This window comes from Saimiri boliviensis, chromosome 13, assembly GCF_048565385.1.
Source record: "Saimiri boliviensis isolate mSaiBol1 chromosome 13, mSaiBol1.pri, whole genome shotgun sequence".
NCBI classification, from domain to species: Eukaryota; Metazoa; Chordata; class Mammalia; order Primates; family Cebidae; genus Saimiri; species Saimiri boliviensis.
The window spans coordinates 19493208-19517536 of record NC_133461.1 but is presented as its reverse complement, the minus strand read 5'-3'; the positions used below and the strand labels follow the sequence as shown (position 1 = coordinate 19517536).

Below are 24329 nucleotides of genomic sequence, written 5' to 3'. Positions count from 1 at the left end.
ATCACTGAACAATCCCAGTGGCTGGAGCAGAGCTGGGATGGCCCTGTGGCATGGGGGTCTGCTAGAATCTTGCTTCTAGGCCTTTCTTCTGGAGCCTGTTCAGATGGAGTGTGCTCGAGAGTGGCTTAGGAAATGAACCGGGTGTCCTTTTGTGCCTGCATTTCCCAGGCTGGTTTTGGTGTGTTGCGGTCTTATTCCATCCCAGGTCTGAGGCAATAGCTGCATCATCATACAGGGATCTAGGGCAGAGTCTCCCTAGCGATCTGTGTGGTTATCAAATCTGGCATCAGCTATATAATTACATGAACAAAGTCTTGGTCTTGGCAGTTGAAAAGGTCCTGGGGTGGTGGGAGTGTAAATTAGTTCAACCATTGTGGAAGACAGTGCGGCCATTCCTCAAGGACCTAGAAATAGAAATTCCATTTGACCCAGCAATCCCATTACTGGGTATATATCCAAAGGATTTTAAATTGTTCTACTATAAGGACACGTGCACACGAATGTTCATTGCAGCACTGTTTACATTAGCAAAGACCTGGAACCAACCCAAATGCTCATTGATAATAGACTGGACAGGGAAAATGTGGCACATATATACCATGGAATACTATGCAGCCATCAAAAACGATGAGTTCATGCCCTTTGCAGGGACATGGATGAACCTGGAAACCATCATTCTCAGCCAACTCACACAAGAACAGAAAATCAAATACCACACGTTCTCACTCACAGGCGGGTGTTGAACAATGAGAACACATGGACACAGGGAGGGGAGCATCACACACTGGGGTCTGTCGGGGGGAACTAGGGGAGGAATGGTGATGGGGTGGGGAGTTGGGGAGCGATAGCATGGGGAGAAATGCCAGATATAGGTGATGGGGAGGAAGGCAGCAAATCACACTGCCATGTGGGTACCTATTGCAACAATCTTGCATGTTCTTCACATGTACCCCAAAACCTAAAATGCAATAAAAAAAAAAAAGAAGAAAAGGTATTGGGTGATCACCTGGAGAACCTAAGAGTTCTGGAAGGCAGCTACAGGTCCTCTTCATGCTCTGTGGCCCTGTCTGGCCCCCTCCATACCAGTGGTTTCTAACAGCGGCCTGACTTGCCTCCAGGGGTTTTTTTAGGAAGCGTGTGTGTCCGTGTGTGTAGGAAGGGTGGCTATTACAACTATTAGGGAGCCTAGACCTTACCTCTGTTTTGCACATCAATGCAACTTATTTTTATGGTATTTATCTATAATAATTGTATGCAAAGTAAGGAAAGATTATACTTACATTTGGGTGGAATTTTACTGAGAGTCTTTCAATGCAGCGCATGGTACCTGAGTCACCAACACTTGGTTTGGATTTGTGGCCATGATATTTAGGATGATTCTATGAACAGATACAAGCATCAGACTACTGATGCCTTCCAGCATAGTTGTGTCTGCATATTTACACATGGAAATACATGCTAATTCATTACAGCTTTGCTTCCATTTATTCTTTATATTACTGCAAGGACATTAGAGAGATTAAATACGTGCACAGACAAGTTGTAATACCTGTGCATCTCATTAGGGGAGAGTTACACAATATTTGTTATGGAAGTGGGGCGTTAGACCTGATAAGGTTAAGTGCTGTTCAAATGCAACTTGCAGCCCCCAGCCATTCTGCTGTGCTGGAATCACATGGAAATGAATTGTTCCAGGAAGATTACTGCTGTGGGCTTTGCCCTAGCTGTAGTGACTGGTCCTGTATTGGATATTCTGCAACTGTAACACAAGTGTCCTGACCCCAGTCCCTCACTTGTTTGTTCTTGGTCCCAGCTTCTTGGAGGAGGGACCCCTGGAAAGTTAGATGCAGGATTAAAGCTCGTATATTCTAAGGGCTGTTATGGAAAGACGGTCCTCTGTAAGAAGCTGCCTCTCAATATCCTTCTCCAGTCTTGTATCCAACCTAGAACATCAACTTTCCTTCACCCAAACAGACCGTTAGATGGACAGCCAGCGCGTTCTCTCTGATTCCAAAAGCTAAGAAAAACTTCAAGAAACCGAGGTAATGAACAAAATCTCCCTTCCAGGCACACTATTATTTTCTAAGAGCTTGGCCCCGAAAGAAGTGCCTCTGAAACATGCCCAAAAGCCCGCAGGAGAGCAGCAAACACTTTCCTTCACCATCGCTCCACGAGGAAACGACACACTTGGCATCCACGAGCGCCCCCGAGCGGTTCGGTGTGGAGGTGAAATCTCAGTTTGCGCTGACACCGCCGTTGCCGCCCCCTGCAGGACCACTACCGCCTCTGACTCCAGTTGGAGAAGGAATGTGGTTTGTCCCAGTGAACGCAGCTCAGGGCAGCTGCCTCGTGGAGAGGTGACCGAGGCCACTGTGCTGAGGCTCCCTGGACGATTCGCCTGCACCATCTGCCGTGTCCGCTTGGAACTGCAGGAGACGCTCGAGAAGGGAAGGGGGAGAAAGGAAGGGAACCAGATGGATGCGACCATCTGTGCCTGCATATTGAGCTTGCTGTCTCTTACTTTTGTGACTTAGAGCAACCTGTATCAAGAAAATGTGATTATTCCACAGTTGAGGAGACTGAGACTCAGAGAGGTGAATCAATTTTGCACAAGTTTACACACAGCTAAGCGGCATGCTTGACTTTTGCAGGGCTTCCTACTAATTAAAGTAGGGGAAACCAACGTTGCCGATCAGGCAGGATGTTAAATAATTTCACTTTTAATGTCTTATCTAGTATACCAAACCTTTGAAGTTGGAGCCATCCTGGTTTTCAGAAATGCAGAACCTGAATCTTAGAGACATTAGGTAATTTATCTGGATTCCAAAGTCATGAAATAAACAAGAGTTCTCTCTGGTTCCAAAGCTTCTGGCCCTCAGAAATGGAGAGTTGAAGGTGGACAAATAGAGACAGAATAAAATTACACCTATACGTAAAGACCACTGCCCTATATTATGTTTGGATTTACTGCCACTCTTAGCACTTCCCAATGAGCAGATTTATTTAGCTTTACATAGCACATACAGATGTATGTAAATACAATCTCGGTAAACTGGATACTTTGTAAGGGAGTTACGAAGCTCATGATTAGAATGAGTTCTATTGGAAATTGAATTGTTGCAGAAAAGAATGAATCTAAATAAGCATTTCTGTAAAAAAAAAAGTTGTCATATTTTGCTTGCAATTAAAAATAAATTTTACATTTTCCTTATATAAACAAAAAGTTGCAGGTAAGAATAAAGCCGCCGGGTGCAGTGGCTCACCCCTGTAATCCCAGCACTTTGGGAGGCCGAGGTGGGTGAATCACAAGGTCAGGAGATCAAGACCATCCTGGCCAACATGGTGAAACCCGGTCTCTATTAATAATACAAAAATTAGCTGTGTGTGGTGGGACATTCCTGTAATCCCAGCTACTCAGGAGGCTGAGGCAGGAGAATTCCCTGAATCAGGGAGTGGGAGGTTGCCACGAGCTGACATCGTGCCACTGCACTCCAGCCTGACAACAGAGTGAGACTCGGTCTCAAGGAAAAAAAAAAAAAAAAAAAAAAAAAGAATAAAGCCATTTCACCCCCTTCCCCAACACTCCCCTCCTCCACACTATCCAGTTACACTCAGCAGAAGTAATGGTATCCGTCCAGATCTTTTTCTATGCATTTGTTTTACTATCCCGAAAATATGTTATTGTATTATCAGTATCTTTACATAAATAATGTAAAATCTTCAAATTGCTTTCTCTCCCTGCCATCCCATTTAAAAATATGATTTAGAGCTCTTTCCAGGTCAGACATAAGGATCAGCTTTATTATTTCAAAAAGTATTTTATAGTGTTGTACCCAAGCCAGTCAAGGAATGCGCCACACTCTGAGATTGAATTATGAGTCCTTCATTGAGCTGGTGACTGAGAGTGGCGAACACCCAAAATTCTCTCTGCCCCGAAGGTAAAGTTAGGTGGTCTTTTGTACCTTAGTTTTAAAAGGGAGGGGGTATCTAGCTGAAGCAAATTTTTCACAAAAGCAGAGTCAGCAAAAAGTTAAAAGATAAACTGATATATGAGAAATAAAACAGTGCCAGGTGCAAGGGGCAAAGCTGTCATGGAAGACATACAACTTACAGATAGTGGGGGCTCTGGGCACTCAGCTGCATCTGCATTCCTAGGCTCTGCTGGTACCACTTAACTCAGCCTCTTATCATCAAATGCATTCCTGGGTACCCAGTGTCAGCCTGTCCCAGCTACATACTATAGTTACATACTTAATGATGAGAGAATAACTAAAATGAAGAAGCCTAAGATGGAGTCTGTCTGGCTCAAGAAGCTAACATAAAGCTGGAATAGCTTTTTAGCCTAAGAAAGAGAAAGTTAGTTTTAGCTAACAAAAAAGTAGGTTATCACAATAGAATGAATACAGTTCATCCAACTGATTTCCTATTAATGAAAAATTGCTTTCTTTCCAGGGTTTTTTTTTCCTGCTATTATAAACAATGCTGTGTTGAACATCTTTGTGCATGCCTCCTAATACACACATGTAAGATTCTTAAAGATAGATACTAGGACATGAAATTGCTAGCTAGTAGAGTGTATGCATTAAAAATCTGAATAGAGTCAAATTGTACTTCCAGAGTGTATGTACCTACCACCACCATCTGCCCTTCCCATTACCTTTGTCAACTCTTATTACATTTAACCTTCAGAATTAATTTTGGGTGAAATTATCTCAACTTAACAAATTACAAATTACATTTTAATAAATTAGAGGTAATTACTCACAGGTGGAGGGAGAGGTCTGATATGTGGGCCTTTCCTTTTATGACTCTGGACTTGATGATATGAACTGGAGTGAATATTCTTTTTTTAAAAACGAACAGTTTTCTGCTAACCCAGTTGTTAGGAGCAAACCTAGTGGAGTAAGTTGGTGATTACAAAGTCTGATTACCAAAGCAGAAAATCATCTGGAAAATACAGAAAACTACAAAGTATAAAAACAGTACAATCATAACTGCATCAGACAGGTAACATTCTTGCTGTTTTACTGCGTATTCTTCCAGTCTTTTTTCTATTTACATATTTCTTGTTAACAACTTAACAAATTACATTTCGCTGCTTCTTAGAGTCTCAGTTTCTCTTCTTGTGTTTACTCATCAATCCTGTCCTGATTGGCCCACTATGCCCTTCTTTCTATAAAATTGTTTCTTCCATATTGTTATATATGCATTCTTCTGTTTAAATAAAAGCATTACATTTTGAGGTAGTCAAATTTAAATCTTTATGGCTTTTAATATTTTAAGAGTTGATTAAAAATCTTTCACATAGAGCAAGATTATTCTACATAGGCTCCTATATAACATTTTCTTTTGATACTTTGGAGTTTTTATGATCATACTTAATCTACTTGGATTTAACTCATGTTAGTGGTGTGAAGGACCAAACTTAGTTTTTTTTTTTTTTTTTAAATCGGAAAGCCTATCTATATTCTAACAACTTTTTTTTTTTTTTTAAAGTCAGAGTTTCGCTCTTGTAGCCCTGGCTGGAGTGCAATGGCAAGATCTCAGCACATTGTAACCTGTGCCTCCCAAGTTCAAGTGATTCTCCTGCCTCAGCCTCCTGAGTAGCTGGGATTACAGCCACCAGCCACAATACCCCACTAATTTCTGTATTTTTAGTAGAGACAGACTTTCACCATGTTGGCTAGGCTGGTCTGGAACTCCTGACCTCATGATCTGCCTGCCTTGGCCTCCCGAATTGCTGGGATTACAGGCATGAGCCACCATGCCCAGCCTCAAACAACTTTTATTAATGATCTATCTAATGATTTGAAGTGCCAGTTTTATTATATACCAAATTTTAACATATACATAGATTGATTTCTGATTCCTCATTCTTTTTTTTTTTTAATTCCTGGTGTTCTTCAATTTTACTATGATGTATATATGAGTGTGTCTCTTTTCTATTTAATTACATTTTGTTTGGGTTTTTGAATCTGAAATGTTGTCTTTCAACAATTCAGGAAAATTCTCTGCCATTCTCTCTAGCTATTACCCTGTCAGTTTCTTTTTTCTGTTTTGTTTTGTTCTGAGACAGGGTCTCGCTCTGTTGCCCAGGCTGGAGTACAGTAGTGCAATCATGTTTTACTGCAGCCTTCACCTCCTGGGCTCCATACATCCTCCTGCTTCAGCCTCCCAAGTAGCTGGTACTACAAAAGGGCAGCACCACACCAGGCTGGTTGTTTTAGAAATGTGTTCTCACTATGTTGCCTAGGCTTGTCTCAAACTCCTGAGCTCAAGCGATCCTCCCACCTCAGCCTCCCAAAGTGCTAGGATTACAGGTGTGAGCCACCATGCCCAGCCATGCCCTGTCACTTTCTAATGCTTCCATCTAGAATTCCAATTAGCTATTTTCATCCTTTCCATGTTGTTCCATCTGTCTCTTCCTTCGTATTTTTCATCTGTGCCTCTTGGTCTTCAATTTGCTTTTCTTTAAATCCGTTTTCTAGTTCACCAGTTCTACTGTATCTTACTGCTGTTGAAGCCATCTACTTCATTTTAAAATAATGATAGTTTTCATTTATAGAAGTGTTTTTGGTCCAAATCTGTCTGATCAAATTGGATAGTTCCATGTTCCTTTTGTATTTCCACCTTTTTTCCCCCTTAAATCATATTAAACATACTGTCTATTGTGTATCCAATGATTCCATATTTGCATTCTTTGCAGTTCTGTTATAGCACTTCGTTGTTTCCATCAACTCTTACTCCTTTCTTTTCTGTGTTTAATGATTTCTGACAAGGGGCTCATGCTTCTTGGAAATGTATCTGTAAGACTTTTCTTGGAGGCTGAGTTTAAAGTATGTGCATCCAGAGAGGATTTGTGTTTGCTTCGGCCAGGTGCCTGGGAACACTGTCAACCTACGATTATTTTAAACTCAATTTTCATTGCAGACTATTTGAGATCACAGAAGTTGTTTGAAGTCAGGTTGGTAATGCCCATGTATTCACTGGCTCCTCTGTGGCTGTTTTCACCCCAGTCATCCATCGAGCATGTTGTACTTTGAGTACCCAGACTTTGGATTAAGGCTCAAATCCAATTTCCTCCCTTGTATTGGTTCCTAGGGTTGGGATAACGAAATGCCAGAAATTAGGTTGCTTAAACAGCAGAAAATTATTATCTCACCGTTCTGGAGGCTTGAAGTCCAAAAGCAAGGCGCTGGCAGTGTGGTTCCTGCTGAGGGATGCCCCAGTGCTCTCCCCTGGCTTCTGGAGGTTTGCAGCTGAGCTCTAGTATTCATCGATGTGTAGAAGCATCACCCCAATCTCCACCTTCATCTTCACATTCTGTGTCCATATTTTCCCCTTTTCATAAGGACACCAGTCATTACATGACATACATTAGAGTCCATACTAAATGACCTCAATTTAAATGAACTTGTCACATCTTTAATAACCCCATTTTCAAAGAAGGTCATATTCTAATGTACGGGGGGCAGGGCTGGAACTTCAACATATGAATTTTGGGAAACACAATTCAACTCATAATATCCCTGTTTTGTCCCAAGCTTTCTTTCCAGGCCACATGCACATTTACATGTACATAGACACATGTACAGGTCTATTTAAATGGAGGTTCCAAATAACAAGGGACCAGCAGACATCCCGGGGCAAATACCAACTCAGGTTTCTACCGCCCTTTTTGGATTTGTCCTTCCTTCCTTGTGGCAGGGAAATCCCACAAGAGCCGAGGCAAGGGTCTGAAGCCTCGGCATGTTCTCATATAAACACAGAAAAGAATTAGAGATATAGTTATGTAGTTATTCCTGTATATAATCATAAACACATGGCTATTCATATGTAATCACAAATATATACATAGGTATAATCATATAATCTTTAACCTTACTAATAAGTCTCAGGTTAAGAAGCATGGGACTGAAGTGGCATTGGAAAAGAGGTGACCCTAAGGCAAGATGCTCTAAGTCCTCTGTCACACCCGCATAAGGGCTGCTAGAGGATGCCTTGGCTGTGTGACAATGGTGTCAGCGCTGTGAAAGTGTCCGCTGTTTAGCCAGCTAGGGAACGAGACATCCAAGATGGTGGAGATGTCTCCTTCCCTGGAGGAGTGAGGAAAAAAATTCCGCCTCTCTAAACTCTTGTGGTTAGCCTGATGGCTGTCAGGGAGGCCCACAGACATCCAGGGACTTAATTGTCTCTGTGCGGTGCTGTGCTTCAGCGGTCACGTTCCATGGCTACTTTCAAGCTCTGCTCCTGCACCTGGTTCCTCTTTTTCTTAGAAGATAGGAATTAGTAATAGTAACAAATCACAGTGACTTTGCTATTTCTTGACAAGTATGGAAAAAGTGCTGATGCCTTTGGTTTTCCCCAGGCCTCAGCTTCTTCAAAGTCTTGGGTCCCCTATCTCTAAGACATGTGACTTACCTGACCCCATCACTGACCGCCATGACCTCATCCCACCTGCCCTTCCCCCTGCTTTGTCCTCAATAAAAGTCAGTGCGTCCAGACACTCAGGGTCACTGCTGGTCTCTGTGCTTTGAGTCGCAGTGGACCCCCGGGCCCAAACTCTCTTTTCTCTATCTCTGTGTCTTGTGTCTTTTATTTCCAGTTTCTCGTCTCCACACCAGCAGGGAGGGACTCACTGGACCCTATAGGGCTGGACCCCATCCTTCCTTCTTTCCTTCTCTCCCTCCCTCCCCCCTTCCTCCCTCTCTTCTTTCCTCCCTCCCTCTCTCCCTCTCTTCCCTCTTTCCCCTTCCCTCCCTCCTTCTCCCTCCCTTCCTTCCCTCCTTCCTCCCACTCCCTCCCTCCCTCCCTTTCCCTCCTTCCCCCTCCCTCCCTCCCTTTCTTCTTTCCTTCCTTTTGTCCTCCCTCCCTCCCTTCGTCCCTCCCTTCCTCCCTTCCTCCCTCCCTCCCTCCCTTCCTCCCTCCCTTCATCCCTCCCTCCCTCCCTCCCTTCCTCCCTCCCTCCTTCCCTTCCTCCCTCCCTTCGTCCCTCCCTCCCTCCCTCCCTCCCTCCCTTCCTCCCTCCCTTCGTCCCTCCCTCCCTCCCTCCCTTCTTCCCTCCCTCCCTTCCTCCCTCCCTCCCTCCCTCCCTCCCTCCCTTCCTTCCTTCCTTCCTTTTATCCTTCCTCCCTCCCTCTCCTGCTCCCTCGCTCCTTCCTTCCTTCCTTTCTGTTCTGTTCTGTTTTGTTCTGTTGTTTCTCTTCTTTCCTTTCTTGACACTGACTCTCATACAGTTACCCAGGCTGGAGTGCAGGGGCCTGATCTCGGCTCACTGCAACCTCCGCCTCCTGGGTTCAAGCGATTCTCCTGCCTCGGTCGCCTGAGTAGCTAGGACTACAGGCATTTCTGACTTCCAGATAATCTCCTTAGTTTCCCATCAAGTCAACCATGCATCTAAAAAGGTTTTTAAAGTTTTAATCGTCATGTTAAGCTTCATTAAAAGAATGGGTTTTTGTGAATATTTAGTCCAAAATATACCTGGAAATGGGAACCCCTTTGGCAGTATGAATGTAGCAGTGCTATATGATTTCTTCTTGGAAAGAAACAAGAATGTCAAATTATTGGTTTAATGTGCATTTTTGAGTAAATCTGTCAAATATTTCTCATCTTAAAAAAGCACAAGATATGAAGGTGATGAAAACTAAACAAAATATAAACCTGGCAGGAATTCTATGTTTAGAAAAAGAAAATATTTAGCAGTACTGTGCACACTACCTAACTGGTGAAATGCTCATATAAATTTGGAAAGATTCAAATTCGTTTTCTTTGCCCTGACATATTTTTTAATAAGTTTAATACAATCTTCCAATAACTCTTTATCCCAACAGCAAATTACAGAGCTATCGAATGAAGACTATCTGCCCACACATAAGATCTGACTATAATAATATATTGTACTTAGTTGCTTGATTGACTTAAGTAATTTGATGCTTATAAAGTCTTGATGCCTGTGCTAATTTTTCAAGTGGTACATTTTACAGAGAGCATTTGAGCTTAAGCCAAAACATGGTTTCACAATAACTCGGTTCTCAAATACTAGGATGGAGATTCCTTGAACCATGCCATTTAAAAAAATGGATTTTACACTTTCCACCCACCTTTTTCACAACAGCACAGCAAAGCCGCAGCTTCATTCCCCAAAGTCCTGCTTCCCCTCCACCTTCACGCCCTGCCTTCCCCAGGCCTGCCTGTACCCCGGCTCTGCTCCTGGCAAGAACCGTTTTCCTCCCACCGTCACTGCTTTTCCGAATGAGACGCATTCTGCAGCATTCTTTCCTTTTCAGCTCCCTTCTCTTCCTCAATTCTATTTCTGGATGACGTGCATTGGCACATGTTATCATTGTTAGGTTACACTTTTCTCCTGGTCAAAGAGAAGATGAATATGGGAAGGAGGCTCCTATGTATTATTTATATTTCGAGTCTGCTACTGAGGTTCTCAACGTGTGGTTCATAGAACTCACCAGATAGGCAAATGCTCTAGTTCTATCCAGATCTGCTGAATCTCACATGCTGGGGTTGGAGTTCAGCAATCTGTGATTCTGATGGGCACACATACATTTGATAACTGCAGGGCTAATGTCTTTTTTTTTTTTTTTTTTTTTTTTTTTTTTGAGATGGGGTTTTACTCTTGTCGCCCAGGCTGGAGTGCAATGGCGTGATCTCAGCTCACTGCAACCTCTACCTCCTGGGTTCAAGCGATTCTCCTGCCTCAGCCTCATAAGTAGCTGGGATTATAGGCATGCACCACCATGCCCAGCTAATTATATATATATATATTTTTTAGTAGAGGTGGGATTTCACCATGTTGGCTAGGTTGGTCTCAAAATCCTGACCTCAGGTGATCTGCCCGCTTCTGCCTCCCAAAGTGCTGGGATTATAGGCGTGAGCCACCGTGCCTGGCCATTTTAGTGGAATTTACTGAGTTGGCCAACGGGTGGGGGGAAGGGAAATCTTTAGAATCTTTCCCACGAGATTATAGTCCCACTCTACCCAGGTCCCTTTTATTGAAGGCCAGAAAGAAGAGAAGAGAAGCTGGTATGAATGGGGCCTGGTAGTATAGAAGGGGTCCTGAAGAGAATTCCACATAAAAATTTTTAGCTTGTTGGAACTTGAAAAATTCTTTTCATTAGAGTCCAAACCTAATCCTAGAGCTTTTTGCCTGTGGCCATGGGGAGAGTCAGGAAACAAATGTGACAAATCCTCACATAAATACTAATAGAACACTAGCCCACCAGCGATTTCCAGAGGAAAGACCCTGCCCAGAAATGACAGTGAAACTGGAGAATTCAGCTTCCTCCACCAGGACTGGGCCCATGAGTAAGAAAGGAAAATCAAGAGTGAAAAGCAGAGATAGAGGATTGATTTCATTTCATCCAAAGTGTCTGGCTCTGGTTTTTCCAGCACAGAGCCCATTCTGTAAAATGGAACTTGTTTTAGAAAGGGAGATGGCTCAGAACTTCCTCTCAAGGGAATGTTGTTTGCAGCCTAAGTGAATGCTGGACTGTGACCTCTACCTCAGGATAGTTAGCACTTTGATTTGACAACAAGCAAGTTATCTTACTAAATTCATGCAATTTTGTTTTTTTGTCATTTCTTCTATTTTGTTTACTTATGTTTTATTTTTTTGTTTGTAACTGATGCAATTTTGAAAGACTTATTTTTATTCTTACACTTGTACAAATGTGGAGGGAATACTATCATTGTCTTAGTCCACTGGGGCTGCTACAACAAAATACTATAGACTGGTAGCTTATGAACAACAGAAATGCATTTCTCATAGTTATGGAGGCTGGGCAGTCCAAGATCAAGATGCCAGTAGATTCAGTACCTGGCGAGGGCTTGCTTTCTGGTTCATAGATGGCATCTTCTTTCTGTGTCCTTACATGGTAGAAAGGGCAAGGGAGCTCTCTAGGATTGCTTTGATAAAGGCATTAATTCTGTTCCTGAGGGTTCCATCCTCATGACCACTCCACAGAACCACACCTCCTAATACCATCAACTTGGGAGTTAGAATTTCAACATATGAATTTTCAGGGACACAAACATTCAGACCACAGCAATACTGAACATCCATGCACCCACAGCCCAACTTTTGCAATTATTAACACACATGCAATACTGTTTTATCTATTTCCCACCCATATCCCTTGCCCCATGAGATTATTTTAGAGAGATCATGTAAAAGACATCTTTTAAGTATTTATTCTTAAAAGATTTTCAAAATCATAAAATACATTTAGTGTTTTAATGCTGTCAGGGACTGATCTCCACAAGCTTACAAATCAGAATTAGATAAAACTGGCTAAAACAACGATTTTCAATTTTTCCTTCCCACCCCTCTCTCGACCTGCCCCTAAATGAGTCACCTCAATCAAGAGTGATTACAGAGATATTTGGACATCCCCTATGCCAACAGCATAATTTGATTATTGGCCCCAGGTCCAAGAATTGTGAATCTGCAAACAAATCCACACATGCATGTGTTTCTCCCATTTTGAAACCAAATGACCCTAACGTTTGGTTTGCCATGAACATCTTTCACTTTTCACTCTCCCCTGGCATTTGAAGGAAATCTTTTGCCTGTGTCTGGATTTCCTCACATGCATTCCCTGAAGAATTTTGTTAGTTGTGAAATACTAGGATGTTTACAGCAGAGACATTTTTTCTTCTAAAAATGGAGTTCAGGGTTCTGACGAAGAGTGGTAATGGCAATAGGATTCTATATCTCAAAAAGACAAAAGGAACGAGTCTAAAATTTCAGATCCACAGCTTCGTGGACCCTTGCATTGAACCCATGCAAACTTAAAAGATAAGAAAAGATACACTTCCATGTATAAAAATAATTGAGGTAAAATCCCAAGTCACTATAAAGTGAACTTGAAAGTCCTAGTTTAAAAAATGCATCTCATCCCCCACTGATTTACTAACCAGTGTCAATTAGTTGGACATCTAAACTAGCTTTTAACTTTGGATGAATTCACCATCTCCTTTTTGATTGCGGCTTCTTTCATGTTATCCTGCCCAAATTTTAACTTTCTTTTTTTTTTTTTTTTTTTTTTTGAGACGGAGTTTCGCTCTTGTTACCCAGGCTGGAGTGCAATGGCGCGATCTCGGCTCACCGCAACCTCCGCCTCCTGGTTCAGGCAATTCTCCTGCCTCAGCCTCCTGAGTAGCTGGGATTACAGGCATGCGCCACCATGCCCAGCTAATTTTTTGTATTTTTAGTAGAGACGGGGTTTCACCATGGTGATCAGGATGGTCTCGATCTTTTGACCTCGTGATCCACCCGCCTCGGCCTCCCAAAGTGCTGGGATTACAGGCTTGAGCCACCGCGCCCGGCCAAATTTTAACTTTCTAGGCACCTTTGAGATTTAAGACCAAGTCCTGTTCATTATTAAAACCTGAGCCTTGAACTTGATTTAAAGCTTGGCTCTTCCCTGCCCCCAACCCCAGTGGGGCTGGGGCTCTGTGCCTGGCTGTCTGGAAGGAAGCAAAGGTCTGGTTCTGAGACTCTACCTCCTGTTTACCTGCTTCTGCTAATTGAGACTTTTAGAGGGATGGCAAGAGGCTGCAAGAAGGGGGGCAGCTTTGGTGGCTGCGCACATATCAGAGTAAGGAAGGGTCCCTGGCATTGGGTCCCTGCCCCTTCTTTCCCCTCTGTGTTTTCCTGTTTCTTCCTGGGGTCAGAGCCTTTTTCTCTGTCTGCTTCTTGCCAATAGAACATTGGAAACACAGTCATCATTTCCAGTCTCACGGGGTCACCGACATTGGAATTTACTTTTTGATCTCTTCGTTTTCACATATCAGGGAGTAGATGGATGCCTCACCTTCTTCCCAGGGAAATCGTCCACAGTCCCTTCAAGCCCTGTGAAAGAAGTTACTCCCACTAGTCCTCTGACTTCATCGGAGCAAGTGTTATCTCTGTGAATAAGTATATCCCCCCTCTTCAGGGCACACATGCCAAGCACCCCTCTCTCCTTCCCCATGGTCACGGGAAGGTCTGGTGAAGAGGAGACTCTTACATCCTCCTCCCAAGAATGCTTGCGGCAGGCCCTGCTTTAGGGGGCAAACAACGTAGACCCGGCACACATCCAGCCAGAGAACATGACCTCTCCCAGAGCCACACTCTAAGCAGGCACAGACTTGTCATCAAGAACACCATATTTTCTGTAAGGCTGTCTGCATCTCCCCCAACCAGGTCCTCTTCTCACACAGCCTGGGGTCAGGTGGGAGAGGCACAGTTCTGAACAGGAGCTGCTCTCTAAGCTCCATGGGGAGGCGGCAGCTCTCAAAACTATTTGATGATGCTCACTTAAGAACATGGGGATGCTGGCCAGGAGTGGTGGCTCACGCCGGTAATCCCAGAACTTTGGGAGGCCGAGGTGGGCTGATTACGAGGTCAGGGGATCAAGACCATCCTGACCAACATGGTGAAACCCTGTCTCTACTGTTGTACCCAAGCAAGTCAAGGAATGTGCCGCACTCGGAGATTGAATTATGAGTCCCTTATTGAGCCGGCGACCGAGAGTGGTGAACGCCCAAAATTCTCTCGGTCCCCAAAGAAAAAGTTAGGTGGTCTTTTCTATACTAGTTTTAACAGGGAGGGGGAACCTAGCTGAAACAACGTTTTCACAAAAGCAGGGTAAGCACAAGTTAAAAGATAAACTGATACATAATAAAACAGTGCCAGGTGTGAGGGGCAAAGCTGTCATGAAAGACATACAACTTATAGATAATGGGGCCTCTGAGCACTCAACTGCACCTACATTTCCAGGCTCTGCTGATACCACTTAACGCAGCCTCTTATCATCAAATGCATTCCTGGCTGTCCAGTGTCAGGCTGCCCCAGCTACATACTTAATGATGAGAGAATAACTAAAACGAAGAGGCTAAGATGGAGTCTGTCTGGCTCAAGAAGCTAACATAAAGCCTGAATCGCTTTTAGTCTGGAAAAGGGAGAGTTAGTTTTAGCTGGCAAAAAGCAGGCCACTAAAATACAAAAAATTAGCCACTCGTGGGCACCTGTAGTCCCAGCTACTCAGGAGGCTGAGGCAGGGGAATCACTTGAACCTGGGAGGCGGAGTGAGCCAAGATCTCGCCACTGCACTCCAGCCTGGTGACAGAGCAAGACCATCTCGAAAACAACAAACAAACAAACGAACATGGGGATGCCTAGTGCATTTTCAGCTTTGAGTCTAAAACACAATTTTGGTTCAATAGGAAAATTCCACTTCCTGGGCAGGACTTGCAAGTCGTGAAACCCATATGTCAGTAGATACTGAGCATGAAGGAGGGAACAGGAGAAGCCTCTTAGAGGCTCTCTCTTACTGGCCAGTATGCATACGTGCTTGCTTTTCCTTAAAAAGGGTAAAAGCCAGAATAGGAGGTATTGAGGATAAAGAATCCAGTCGCAAATCGTAAAAGAAAGATTCTCCAGGAAGCTTCCATAAGGAAAAAGAAATAACAAGGAGATGGGGCTTCATATGTACCAGTACAGACCTGTGACTTCATTCACTGGACTATAATCTACGTATAAATTTACAAACCCATAAAGACAGGGACCAGTGCTGACCATAGTAGATGAGCGCTTTCCATACGTGTCTGTTGAATAATTAAGTGAATGGACGTAAATGGGGAGCCACTGGTGGCTGCATCTGTAGCAACTGCTTGCTTTCTGCTAACATCTTCTGAGCACTTAATATGCGCCAAGTACCGCTGCAGTTCTCTAGCAGCTGTGAACATAGTTAACTCTTGCCCTCAAGTAGTTTATGACTGAGGGTGGGAGACAGATTGGCACAACTACCTACAACTAAGACCTCCCGATTCCGTTAGGGAGAACACAAGGACCCTGTCTTTGAAGTCAGAAAGGAGTGGGAGATGGGGAAGCCCCTGGTACAGCTCCTACCTGGGCACGGCCCTGATCCAAACTGTTCCAAATGAGGTGGAATTGATTTCTTCATGTTTCCTAGTGTGACGTGAGGGTCACCCAGATAGTAATGGAAGTGACTCAAAAGCCCTGAAATTCACAAAGATGGTGGTGGAGAGACCATTCATTGTATTACAGGAGAAGGTGCTTTGGAGAGAATAAAGCTCCTTGGTTGTCTTAGCCTTTCTTACAATTCCACTGTCTTCCCTGGAATCTAGCTATGCCAGAGTTTAGCTCTGAGATTAATTGTCTTCTTCCTCCTCATTATATTTCACACATTCCCTCAAAATCGCTTTATTTGGGCCTTAATATGGAGTCAAGTGACTAACTTCTCCATGTACCTGCTGGTTAATGGCTGAACCTGCTCTTGTAACTGAAAGCTGTAGCCTGAGTGAATGGTCCCTGAGCAGGAAAATGAGTGATGAGAATTTCAGACTTGAGGCAGACATTGGGAGGATTGATATTTTAGGTTGTCAATTGCAACAAGCTTCCTCAGGCCCCTTCCATGCACCCAGGATCTCTCAACCCTTCCCTTTATCCCTGAGGGACCCCAGGACAACTTTCCCCTGAGAATAGTACTTAGACTTCCTGGCTTCACTGGGGACTTTTGGAATCAAGTAAAAGGTGGGAAAGAAACTGAAGTACCTGAAGGAGGGATGCCTTTGCAAGGTAAGAGAGAGAGAGAGAGAGAGAGAGAGAGAGAGAGAGAGAGAGAGAGAGTAGTATAGCAGCAGCCCCCAGTACCACATGACCACAGATAAGCCACCAAGGTGAAACTTCGAGTCCAGTAATCATGAGATGAGCAGAGGAAGACTTAGATGCAATGACGTTTCGGATTACTCAACAAAGACTCTGCAAGAAAAGATCTTCTCTACACAGATCACGGATTTTATCCTTAGTAGAAAGGTGTCTATGTAGCTGGAAAAGACAATACATACCTGGGAACCAATTCATTTATTTGGAACACACATATCTAATCTTAGCCACCCAAAGACCTGCATCCCACCTCGTGTGAATATTGACATGCAAAGCCTTTGTCAATCTGGCTGCTAGTATTGGATCTCAGTGGTCAACAGCCCCAGAGCTTAAGCCCTGAAAGAAAAATGTATTTGGCTGCTATTCTTGAAAGGCTTTTTTGAAGGGACCACTTTTTGAAATCTTTTCCAGCTGTTATTTCCTTTCTGCATAATCTGAGCCTAATTCAATTTGTGTACCTTTTCCTTTTCCAGAAGGCAAATTACCCGCATATGGCTCTCTGTAGTTGTGTATATGATCCGCTGGTTTTGGCTGAGAGTTTTACAGAATTGTAAATAAATGACCCCTTCAGTACATGGGAGAAGTGTTCCTTTCACATTACATGGTCCTGTAATTACATGGAATGATGGCAGTTAGTAAGAGTCTGTGTATTATCTCCAGACCCCTGGGGGTAAAAAGGTCTATAGCCGTGTCCAAATTGGGTTGGGGCAGGTCCAGCACATTACGTTACTGTGAGGGAGGGGTGGGGAATGCAGCCAAGATCGTCTGTGAGTTGCATTTTTTTTTGAAAACCGACAAAACTTGACTTTGGAAACTGTTCTGTTTGCATCCATCACAAAAACTATTTGTAAAGCAAAATATGACTACAGATACGACTTTCCCTCTGATTGACTCATTTTTCCCACCCAGCTCTCATCCCCAGTGTGGCTGTAATGCTAGAGGTAGAAAAGGCTAAGCAGCCACAGAAAACAGGCCGGAAGAGACGTGGGGATTCCACATATAAGTTGTCACCTCACCAGAATCAATGAGAATCAGGAGTCCCTGAATCGCCGGGGGATGCTGGTGAAAGTGACACCATGTGGGAACGGTTGGTGAATAAAGCTTACCTGGGTCAATGTGCTGCATGGACGTCGTTTCTGCCCTTGAACCTCTGGAACCAGTCTCCAAAAGATTAGCGACTTGTGGCAAAACCAGGACCCATGCTGGGTGCACATCTACAGTCTTAGCCATCCAGGAGGCTGACAAGGCTTGTGGTTGTCACCGTCCCAGCCTCCCTTCCAAGAATCTCCCTCCAGACGTCTTCCTTCTTAGCAGCTATCAACTTGATGCCTGCTAACATGTTAATGGAGAGGTTAAGGTTTATCTTATGGTGTGCCATTTCCCAGGGAAACTATGTTTTAAAATGTGGAAGACACAGGGATTAAATAATTGAGACATAATAGCCATATGTGAATTCCTAACACTTGTCAGAGTTCTAAACTAATCTAATTTTCTCCTGCGCCATCTAAAGTCCAGAGCACATGCTCCTGTCTGAGGGAAGACTTTGTAACTCACAGTGTGGTTCCCAAACAGCAGCATTGCTATCACCCGGGAGCTTGCCAGAAGGCGAACCTCAGCCCCCAGAATCAGAATCTTCACTGTCACGAAATCCTCAGATAGTTCATATGCACAAAGACATCTGAGAAACATCAGTCTAAGCAAGTGGTTTGCAAACTGTGGGCTGCTACCCGTGAAGTCAACTTAGTGGTTGTTGTGACCAAGACTTTTTTTTTTTTGAGACAGGGTCTCACTCTGTTGCCCAGGCTGGCGTGTAGTGACACAGATCACAGCTCACTGCAGCCTCAAATTTCTGGGCTCAAGTGATCCTCCTGCCTCAGCCTCCCGAATGGCTAAGACTGTAGATGTGCACCCAGCTATTTTTTTTTCTTTTAGTTTGTAGAGCTACACAGAGTCTCACTTTGTTTCCCAAGCTGGTTTTGAACTCCTGGCTTCAAGCAATTCTCCTGCCTCAGTCTCCTAAAGTGCTGGGATTTTAGGTATGAGCCACTGTGCCCAGCCAGGATTTTTTTAAAAAGCAAATTGCCAGAGAAAATGATAATGCACCCTATGTAGTAAAGGTAAATATTGTAAAACTTATGTCTCAACTGCGTATAGAAACGTGAATGTTGCGTCATTGCATAAAATATGTTTTCCCAGTGGGTAGTTGTCAAAAACATTTGAAGCCAGTCTATGTTTTGTTCTTTAATGAAGTTCACCCATCAGCTTAATACTTACAGCTCATTAATTTAATCCTGTGCAAAGACACCTGAATTAAAACATGCCTTCCAAGTTCCCTCACTGTTGGCATGAAGCTTTATAAGAAATATATGTTGATCAGTGACTATACAGTTGATGAGATGAGCAGAGGAAGACTTAGATGCAATGAAGTTGCGGATTACTCAACAAAGACTCAGCAAGAAAAGATCTTCTCTACACAGATCACGGATTTTATTATAAAATAAAATAAATAATAAGGATTTACCATATTCCTTCTAGAAAAGAACCTTTCCTGAACAATAGCATGTTTCTTTTTATTAGCTAATGTTATTTAACCTATATTTTTTTGAGTTTTGACTCTGATATGGTTAGGCTTTGTGCCCACATCCAAATCTCATATTGAATTGTAATTCCCATAATCCCCATGTGTCAAGGGAGAGACCAGGTAAAGGTAACTGAATCATGGGGGGAGGCTCCCCTCATGCTATTATTGTGACAGTGGGTTCTCATGAGACCTGATGGTTTTAAAAAGGGCTCTTCAACTTTGCTCAGCATTTCTCCTTCCTGCCACCTCGTGAAGAAGGTGCCTTGCTTGCCCTTTGCTTTCCAGCATGATTAGAAGTTTCCTGAGGCCTCCTCTGCCATGCTGAACTGTGAGTCAAACCTTTATAAATCACCCAGTCTCAGGCAGTTCTTTATTGCAGTATGAAAATGGATTAATACAGACTCCCAGTTATTTTGGAGGCCACATCTAATACAAAGTACAGTTGACCCTTGAACAACATGGGTTTGAACTGGCTGCATCTACTCATACATGGACTTTCTTCTGCCTCTGCCATCAAGGACAGAAAGACCAACCCCTCCTCTTCCTCCTCAGCCTCAGCCTCAACCTACTCAACCTGAAGACGAGGATGAAGATCTTTATGATGATCCACTTCCACTTAATAGTAGATATATTTTCTCTTATGATTTTAATAACATTTTATTTTCTCTAGCTTACTTTTGAAGAACATAGTATATAATACCTACAAGATACAAAATATGTGTTAATCAACTGTTTATTATTGGTAAGGCTTCTGATCAATAGTAAGCTATTAGTAGTTATGTTTTTCATGAGTCAAAAGTTATGTGCAGATTTTTGACTGCATGGGGTGTCAGGAATAAACTGTAACAGTGATTATATTAGTATCATTATTTTCTTTTCCATTTACATCTTAATAGTTGGACTGTATACTTAGTCACCTCATAGCGGGAAGTTAGAAAGGGTGTCAACCCAGCACAGATTAGAAAATTGGATGGTAGGAAAAACAAGGCCCTGTGTCTGCACCATAGAGGCCCATTCTGTGAAGTCACGTGTGATTCCAAAGTGGGAGAGAATGTGGCGCTGAGGGTCTGTGCTATGTTTACCCTATGGGATTAAACCAACACAGCATGTTAATGTTCTGAAATGCACCTGTGTGTTCTGAAGGTTTACCTCTTAGGATATGTGTACATTGAGGATAAAAGGTATCTACCTTATGGGGTTTTGTGAAGACTACCTGCATTAACTGAATCAGATTCACTATATAGATACTCATTCAACTCCTACTGTGTACTGGATATTGTGGCCGATGCTGGGAATATGGTAGAAAAATAGTTCCTGCTCCTGAGGGTTTTCTAGCCTAGCAAGGAAGCAGATAAACAAGTATAGTACCTGCCAGGCGCAGTGGCTCACGCCTGTAAGCCCAGCACTTTGGGAGGCTGAGGTAGGCAGATCGCCTATGTCCAGGAGTTTGAGACCAGCTTGGGCAACATGGGGAAACCCTATCTCTACAAAAAATACAAATGTTATCTGGGTATGGTGACTTGTGCCTGTGGTCCCAGCTACTGAGAAGGCTGAGGTGGAAAGATTGCCTAAGCCTGGGAAGCAGAGGTCGTAGTGAGCCGAGATCATGCCATAGCACTCCAGCCTAGATGACAGAGCAAGATCCTGTCTCAGAAAAACCCTAAAAAAAAAAAAACAAAAAACAAGTGCAGTATCAATCTTCATAGTGCAGACGGTCAACAAACAAGTACAGTCACGCATCGTTTAACAACAGGGATATATTCTGAGAAATGTCTCACAGGTGATTTACTGTTGCGTGAACATCATGGGATGTACCACTTACCTAGATGGCATAGCCTGCCACACACCTAGGCTATATGGTACCACCTATTGCTCCTACAGTACAAACCTGTACAGCACGTTATTATATAAATACTGCAGACAGTTGTAACCCAGTGGTATTTGAGTATAGAAACAGAAAAGTTACAGTACAAATACTGTATAAAGATAAAAAATGGTATGCCTGTACATGGCACTTACTATGAATGGAGCCTGCAGGACTGGAAGTTGCTGAGGGTGGGTGGTGAGTGAATGTGAAGGCCTGGGACATTGCTATGCTACTGTAGATTTTGTAAACACTGTACACATAGGTTACACTAATTTTATTTAAAAATAAAGTAATTGTGCTATGTAATGGCTATCCTATCATTAGGTGAAGCAAATTTTTCAGCTCCCTTATAATCTTATGGGTCTACCATTGTAAATGTGGTCTTCCATTGACTAAAACGTCTTGATGTGGCACCTGACTGTACACTTCTTCAACAGTTTCCTAATGCATTTCCCTACTTCCATTCTTTTCCCTTCAGCAACTCTCTATGGGTCCACTAGGAATTGCAAAGTCCTTCTGCAGGGCCTTAATGCTCTACCTTGCCCCTGCCTGTCTCTGCAAGGCATCTCCTACCCCGCTTTCCCTCGCTTACTCTGTTCCAGCAACATCGGTGGCCCCATTGCTACTCTTTGAGCACACCAAGCAGGTCTGCCTCGGGGTCTGGCTATATAACCTCTGTGTGGATCACTTTCACCTACAGGGCTCACTCCTCCCTTTGTTCAGGCCTCTGCTCATACACCGCCTTTCTGGAAGACACCACCTTTCCGGAAGACTGCACCTCATGGACACACTCCCACCCTCAATTAATCTTCACTCCTCTACCCTATGAACTTTCCCCACAGCACGTAGCACTGATATATAGTGTGATGGTTCATTTTATTATCAATTTGGCTGGGCCACAGCATCCAGATACTTGGTCAAACATTTTAGATGTTTCTATGAATGTGCTTTTAAGATGAAAGTAACACATGTATTAGTAGACTGAGTAAAGCACATTACCCTCCATAATGTAGGTGGGGCTCATCCAATCAGCTAAGGGCCTTAATAGAAAAAGACCGACCTTTCAAGCAAGGAGGAATTTTTCTGGCAGAAAGCCTGTGGACTCCAACTGCAACATCAACTGCCTCCAGCCTGCCAGCCTGGCAGATCTTAGACTTCCAGATCTACACTTCATGAGCCAATTTCTTTTGTTGTTGTTGTTTCTTTGCGATGGAGTTTTACTCTTGTTACCCAGGCTGGAATGTACTGTATTGGCGAGATCTCAGCTCACTGCAACCTCCGCCTCCCGGGTTCAAGTGATTCTCCTGTCTCAGCCTCCTGCGTAGCTGGAATTACAGGCACATGCTACCACACTCGGCTAATTTTTGTATTTTTAGTAGTGACGGGGTTTCATCATATTGATCAGACTGGTCTCAAACTCCTGACCTTAGGTGATCCACCCACCTTGGCCTCCCAAAGTGCTGGGATTATAGGCGTGAGCCACTGTGCTGGCTGAGCCAAATTCTTAAATAAATCCCTATCTCTTGATGGTGTTTCTCGAGAACCATGACTGATACATACATTTCTGTTTGTTTTCCTGGACCAGAAGTCAGGCTCCAGAAGTGCAGGGACTCTGTACCATTCATTACTGTACCCCACCTTCAATACGTTTTTGTTGAAAGAAGTGACTAAGAATTTCAAGCTGGAAAAAAAATGCTATTAAAGGAAATCAGCAGGATAACAGTCAACAAATAGGAGAAAATTTCCTTCTTATACTGGGTTGATGTGGCCTCCCAAAATTCTTATCTATGGGAGCCTCAGAATGTGAACTTGTTTGGAAATCATCTTTGCAGATGTAATTAAACTGAGATGAGGTCACACTGCATTAAGCCACATTTATTTTTTTTTGAGAAGGAGTCTCGCTCTGTTGCCCAGGCTGGAGTGCAGTGGTGCAATCTCAGCTCACTGCAATCTCTGCCTCCTGGGTTCAAGCAATTCTTGCATCTCAGCCTTCTGCTGGGATTACAGGTATGCGCCACCATGCCTGGCTAACTTTTGTATTTTTAGTAGAGACAGGGTTTCACTATATTGGCCAGGCTGGTCTTGATCTTTTGATCTCAAGTGATCTGCCCACGTCAGCCTTCCAAAGTGCTGGGATTACCCGTGTGAGCCACAGTGCCTGGCTACTAGTAGCGTCTTTGTAAGAATAGAAAATAGGCATACAGAAGACTTAGGGCAGAGAATGCTGGAACCCACCAAGTGAAGCCACAGAGGCAGGAGGGTAGGACACCATGTGATACTGGAGGTGAGGAATGCCGAGACTGTGGGCAAACACAGAAATGACACAGAGGTAAGACGGCTGCTCCCAAGAGCCTTCAGCAGCTACTGGCCCTGCCGACACATTGATTTCAGATTTCCAGCTTCCAGAACTCTAAGACAATACACTTCTGTTGTTTCAAGCCACCCAGTTTGTGGCACTGTTTTGGCAGCCTAAGAAACTCATTCAGCCCTCAACCAGTCCCCCAGATCGTATGATCCAACTGCCATCACCCACACACCTTGGCAGAGTTACCTTTTCCTTGTGGACCACCCAGGGGCTGGGTGCCACTTCCCATCTGGCCGTCCTACAACCTGCATCTAGACACGAGCCGGACCGTGGAATTTTGCACAGGGAGCTGAGCTGTTACACAGCTCATGAACCATCATGAAATTCACATGAGGGTGTTCATGAGGGTGTTTCACAGTTTTGGGCTTCAACAGCATCGCAAGCTTTTTCAAAACTGCAGTGTCCTGGTGGAGAAGAAACAAGCCTCAAATTTTGCTGGGAATCAAGACTGGAACACGTGATGTTCCAGTGTTCCAGTCTGCACAGTGGGACGTCAAGAGGCCACGAGGACTGGAAGCGCGCAACCAGCTTTTGGTGCATTAAATTCAGAGGGCTGGAAACATATATGAAGTGGTCTCCCAGATTTCCATAAATCTGCTGTGTCGCCTAGAGCCTTTGCAGAGCTGCTGTCTGGGAAAGGCTGGGAGGGCCCTGAGGTCCTCCGCGGCTGGTGTGAATGCTGCTGGCTGCTTTGAGTGTGTGGCTCTGGAGGGGAGTGCATCGTGGAGCCAAGGGCGGGCTCCCTTGGAATGAACCCTTATTGGCTCTCGTAGCACCCAATACTTTGTAGCTTCTCGTGGTTTGTAATCGCATATTTATGTGATTAATTTAT

The 24329-nt window shown here is 43.7% G+C and overlaps 1 protein-coding gene across 3 annotated transcripts in view; it reads right to left on the bottom strand.

Annotated features, from left to right (window-relative positions):
* Positions 1 to 9166: 9166 nt before the first annotated feature.
* Positions 9167 to 24329, bottom strand: part of CCBE1 (collagen and calcium binding EGF domains 1) — a 272365-nt gene continuing 257202 nt past the window's right edge. Inside the window, exons 10-11 of one of the 3 annotated variants that reach the window (XR_012513084.1) lie at positions 17791 to 20925; positions 9167 to 17291 (exon numbers count right to left, since the gene is read on the bottom strand). Coding sequence is in view for 2 of the 3 variants with exons in the window: in XM_074383318.1 (XP_074239419.1) it covers positions 20514 to 20925 (412 nt within the window). In the remaining variant the exon portion in view is untranslated. Of the gene's footprint in view, positions 20926 to 24329 lie in introns of all 3 variants that reach the window. The other 2 variants (XM_074383318.1, XM_074383321.1) reach the window with 2 other exon arrangements.